This window comes from Triticum urartu, chromosome 5A, assembly GCF_056163025.1.
Source record: "Triticum urartu cultivar PI428250 chromosome 5A, HENAU_Tu73, whole genome shotgun sequence".
In the NCBI taxonomy this organism is placed as follows: domain Eukaryota; kingdom Viridiplantae; phylum Streptophyta; class Magnoliopsida; order Poales; family Poaceae; genus Triticum; species Triticum urartu.
The window spans coordinates 617,556,376-617,560,582 of record NC_141877.1 but is presented as its reverse complement, the minus strand read 5'-3'; the positions used below and the strand labels follow the sequence as shown (position 1 = coordinate 617,560,582).

The 4,207-nt window shown below is 44.8% G+C and overlaps 1 protein-coding gene across 1 annotated transcript; it reads left to right on the top strand.

Annotated features, from left to right (window-relative positions):
- The first annotated feature begins 2,601 nt into the window (after positions 1–2,601).
- LOC125506202 (agamous-like MADS-box protein AGL61) lies at positions 2,602–3,505 on the top strand. The gene has a single exon (XM_048671064.2). It carries the CDS (start codon positions 2,680–2,682, stop codon positions 3,187–3,189), a length of 510 nt encoding a protein of 169 aa, XP_048527021.1. The 5' UTR covers positions 2,602–2,679; the 3' UTR covers positions 3,190–3,505.
- Positions 3,506–4,207: the final 702 nt, after the last annotated feature.

Sequence of the window (4,207 nt, the reverse complement as noted above, 5' to 3'; positions counted from 1 at the left end):
GATTTAGAAAAACATTGGTTTTCCAAAAATGTTTGCGAAATGGGAAAAGTTCACTCATTTAGCAGAAGCAAAAATATAATTAAAAACCAAAAAAAAACTTCCAAAAAAGAAAAAAGGAAAAAGATAGAATAAAAGAGTGAAAATATGCAAACAAATCAATTTACACATGAGAAGACTCACATAATGATGCAAACAATTGAATAATAACTAAATATCATGCAATTGCGGCTTGAAGTCCCCACTACTGTACCGATAAATTTCAACTGACGAAGGCAGTACTAAGCAAATGTCATGTACCATATTCATGCTAAATGAGTTGCCAACTTAGATTGTTGTGAAGATTATGTGGCAAACCTACTATAAACCCTCTGTTTTTTTTAGTTTTCAAGAATAGTTCGTGAGAATTTTTAGAAACCGTGAACACTTTTTAATTCATGGGCTTTTTAAAAAAATTGAAAGTATTTTTTAACTCGTGATTTTTTTTAAAAAATGAACTTTTTTGAATTAGTGAATACTTTTTAAATCCATGAACATTTTTTGAATTTACAAAATTTTAAAATATTTCAATAGCCGGCATCTGTTTTTTTCCAGCTAAAGTTGTTGCTTTTCTGATGGTTTCTGCTTAGTCTACAGTTGGATGCCTCAAACAACTCTCAAACGCCCGGGCGGACAGCTTGGTCAGTGACTCGCCAAAACAATCCGACCGAGACGAGCGCCTCAAACGCCCGGGCTGACCGGCACCTCTCACATTCAACCCAAACCTAGGGCAAATATTGGGCAGCCCGGACACGTCCACCATGTATGACTCACGTGGGGGTCCCACGGGAAAACACTTGGAAACCTGACGATCCAACGGGCGTCTCCTCCCGTGGAGAGTGAACACCGCACGACACCGCTCCGACTCACCGTCCGGGTGCCAAAGTACGGCTATTTAAGCCAAACGGCGTCCCCCAGCCCTGGCTACATCCACTTGCTCTCTCGTCGTGTCGTCAGCCCAATCCCATCCACGTCTCTCCCTCTTCGCCTTACTCTAACCTCGCCATCCGTGCTAGCGCTGGAACGCCTCTTTAAGATGTTAGAGGAGATTCGGGTGGGGCGTGCCGCCCGCACATCACAGTCGGTCTGCCTCCAAACTCACCGGAGCCAGAGAAGGAGGAGGGGGAAGAGGGGCAAGAAGACAGGAAGCAGCAGCTGGCGCCGGAATGGAGGCGGAGGCCGACACAGAGGAGCCGCAGTTGCAGCTGCCACCCATGTATCCGGAGCTAGGCACGGAGATCAACGACATTTGCGACGACGATGAGTAGTGCAATTGATCTATGTAGTATGTACATGTGTCTAGGATGCGCGTGTTTGATGTGCCAGATTTGTTGTCCGTGCCTGTAGATACTCTTAGATGAAAAAAAAAATCAGACACAAGGAGAGAGCGGGGAGCTCCTATTGGACATGTTAAGCGCCAGTTTGTGCTTGCAGCGCACAGGGGTGTGCCCGCATGGGCCGTCCTATTACTCGCTCGCACACACGTATGAGTCGCTCGCTCATACGACTCGCTCCTGTTAGGTTCACATTTTTTTCGGTGGTTCTCTTTAAAAATCTTTTGGTTCAAGATGGAAAAAAACCGAAATAGTTTTTTTAGTATTTCAAAATTTGGTAAAATAATAAAATGTGCATAGGTTTGAAAATAGCTCATGAATTAGAAAAAAAAAAGTTCATCGATTATTTTTAGAAGAATTTCATCGATTTTGGAGGAAACTTCACAAATTTCAAAAAAAGGTTCATTGATTTTCAAAAAAGTTCATCAAATTTTAAAAACAGTTCATCGGTTTTGAAAAGGTGTTCATCTATTTTTGGAAATGTTAATTGGTTTTGAGAAAAAGTTCATCGATTTAAAAAAAAGTTCTCTGATTTTAAAAAGCACATCGATTTTGAAAAATAGGTCACAGATTTCAAAAAGGAATCATTGATTTTTTAAAATATTTGCGAAATTGGAAAAGGTTCACTCATTTATAAAATGAAAAATAAAAGTAAAAATAAAAAACCGAACAAAACTGTTTAGAAAAGAGAAAAAGGGAAAAGGAGTGAAAAGATGTAAGTAATCACATTACGTGCTGGTGGCTGGCTTGTAACTGCAGCGTACGATCAACCAAGGACTAATCTCATCTTCTCAAAAAAAAAACCAAGGACTAGTCGATTCTCTCCTCTCGTGCAGTTTTTTGCGCTTTAATAAACCAAGAAAAGAAAATTATACATGGGCCGGCCCAGCGCGGAGAAGGACTATAACACCGGAGCGCTTAAGGCACCATATAGGAAATGCCGAGCGAGCATTTTTGTTTTTGTTTTTGTTTTTGAGGGATTGGAGGGAGCGAGCGAGCAACAACACCGGAGCGAAGCATTATTCTTGGGCCAAGCCCATGTGAGCGTTAAAATGACGCGTATAACACTTCCACCCGACCCGACCCGACCGCCGCCTTCTCCATGAAAGATCCTTGACGCGTCCCGGCGTCCAATCCGACTTCGACGCGAATCCTTGACGCTCTTGCCGGAACCTTTTCCTCCTTTATATATAGTGCTACGGCGCGTCGTGTTGAGGCAGACCAAATCAAGACACAAACAGAGGAGGGAACACCGCCGCCGCCGCTGCCGCTGAGTTTCTTCCCTGTCCTCGCTGGATCCATCGCGACGATGGTGCGGCCGCGCGGCACGACGAGCACGGGGCGGCACCGCATCGAGATGAGCCTCAGGCCGGACAAGAACAGCCGGCAGGTCACCTTCTCCAAGCGCCGCGCCGGCCTCTTCAAGAAGTGCTCCGAGCTCGCCATCCTCTGCGGCGCCCGCGTGGCCGTCGTCGTCTTCTCCGAGGCGGGCAACGCGTTCGCCCTTGGCAGCCCCTCCATGGAGGCCGTCCTGCACCGCTTCAAAGACGCCGCCCCTGTTCCTGCCGCTGACGACGGCGACCGTGAGGCGCTGGAGGAGATGTATCGGGCCAGGGAGGCGACCGCGGAGCAGGTGGCGTCGGAGATCAAGCGGATGACTTCCATCGGGGACACGGTGGTCAAGGCCCAGATGGGGAGGCGACACTGGTGGGAGGCCGACGTGGAGGCGCTCGGGGAGGCCGAGCTGCCGGAGTTCGCCCGGGCGCTCGACCGGCTCAGGGCCAACGTGCGCCGCCACGCTGACAAGCTCCGCTCCTGATTCTTTGGGCTTAATTACTAGGCTTGTGCTTGCTTAATTACGTGGCGGTGGTGGAAGCTACCTTAGCTGCAATCATATATGGACGAGTTTGGTATGAAATCTGGGTTGGTTGGAGAGAGGCAATTAGCAGGGTTGGAGTTGGAACTTGAAACATGTTGCATGAGCAAGTCAATCCATATGGTCATGTCTTTCCCTATGAAGATGAAGCTCTGTTCTTAGTTTTATGTAGGCCATGTTCTTATCCACTGTACCTTTAACTGTAGTGATGCATGGTTCTGTTATGAATTCTCTGTGCTTCTCTGAACATGCTCGGTATAACCTGATACAGCACCCGAAACATTGACAAATGAGTTCGTACGTATATATGGTTGCTACATACTCTGCACATAGTATCAGCATTGGTCGTGTGGTTTTTTATCTGCCTGAACCTGAATACATTTGAAACCTAAACTGAATGCAGCGAAACATGTTTAAGGAACAAATATAATTTTGGTCCTGCGCACATCCAAGATTTATTTTATTTCATAGCCTGATATTCTTCATTTTATAAATCCATATAAACAAATGCAACTTTCCATCCTTTTCCCGCATTGCACGAAATGTGTATGTCCAAGTTTTCTGTTTGCTACTTCTGAATGCCTGAAGATGCAATTTTCTGTTTGATAAAATGAACGATGAATGAATGCCTGACGATGTATTCTTGCTTTCGTTAGTGTGGATGTTCCTGTTGCTTAACCAAGTTCACTAACTCAGGATCAGGGGCATCTTCAGGCATTTGAAAAAATGTTCAAAACAAGTATTTGAAAAATATACATCATGTATTCAAAAATGTCCTGGTGCATCAAAAAAATGTTACACGTGTATACAGGAAATGTACAATGTGCATAAAAAATACACATATATATTTGATAATAGTGAAAAACCAAAGAAAGACGATGAAAATCGTTAAAAACACAGAGAAACAAAAGAAGAAAAGAAAACCACACGAAAAGTTCTAGAACCGGTCCGAATCGATCTA

Bases quoted from the DNA above. Each gene is read 5' to 3' on its own strand.
- LOC125506202 (XM_048671064.2), top strand. From the start codon at position 2,680: ATGGTGCGGCCGCGCGGCACGACGAGCACGGGGCGGCACCGCATCGAG.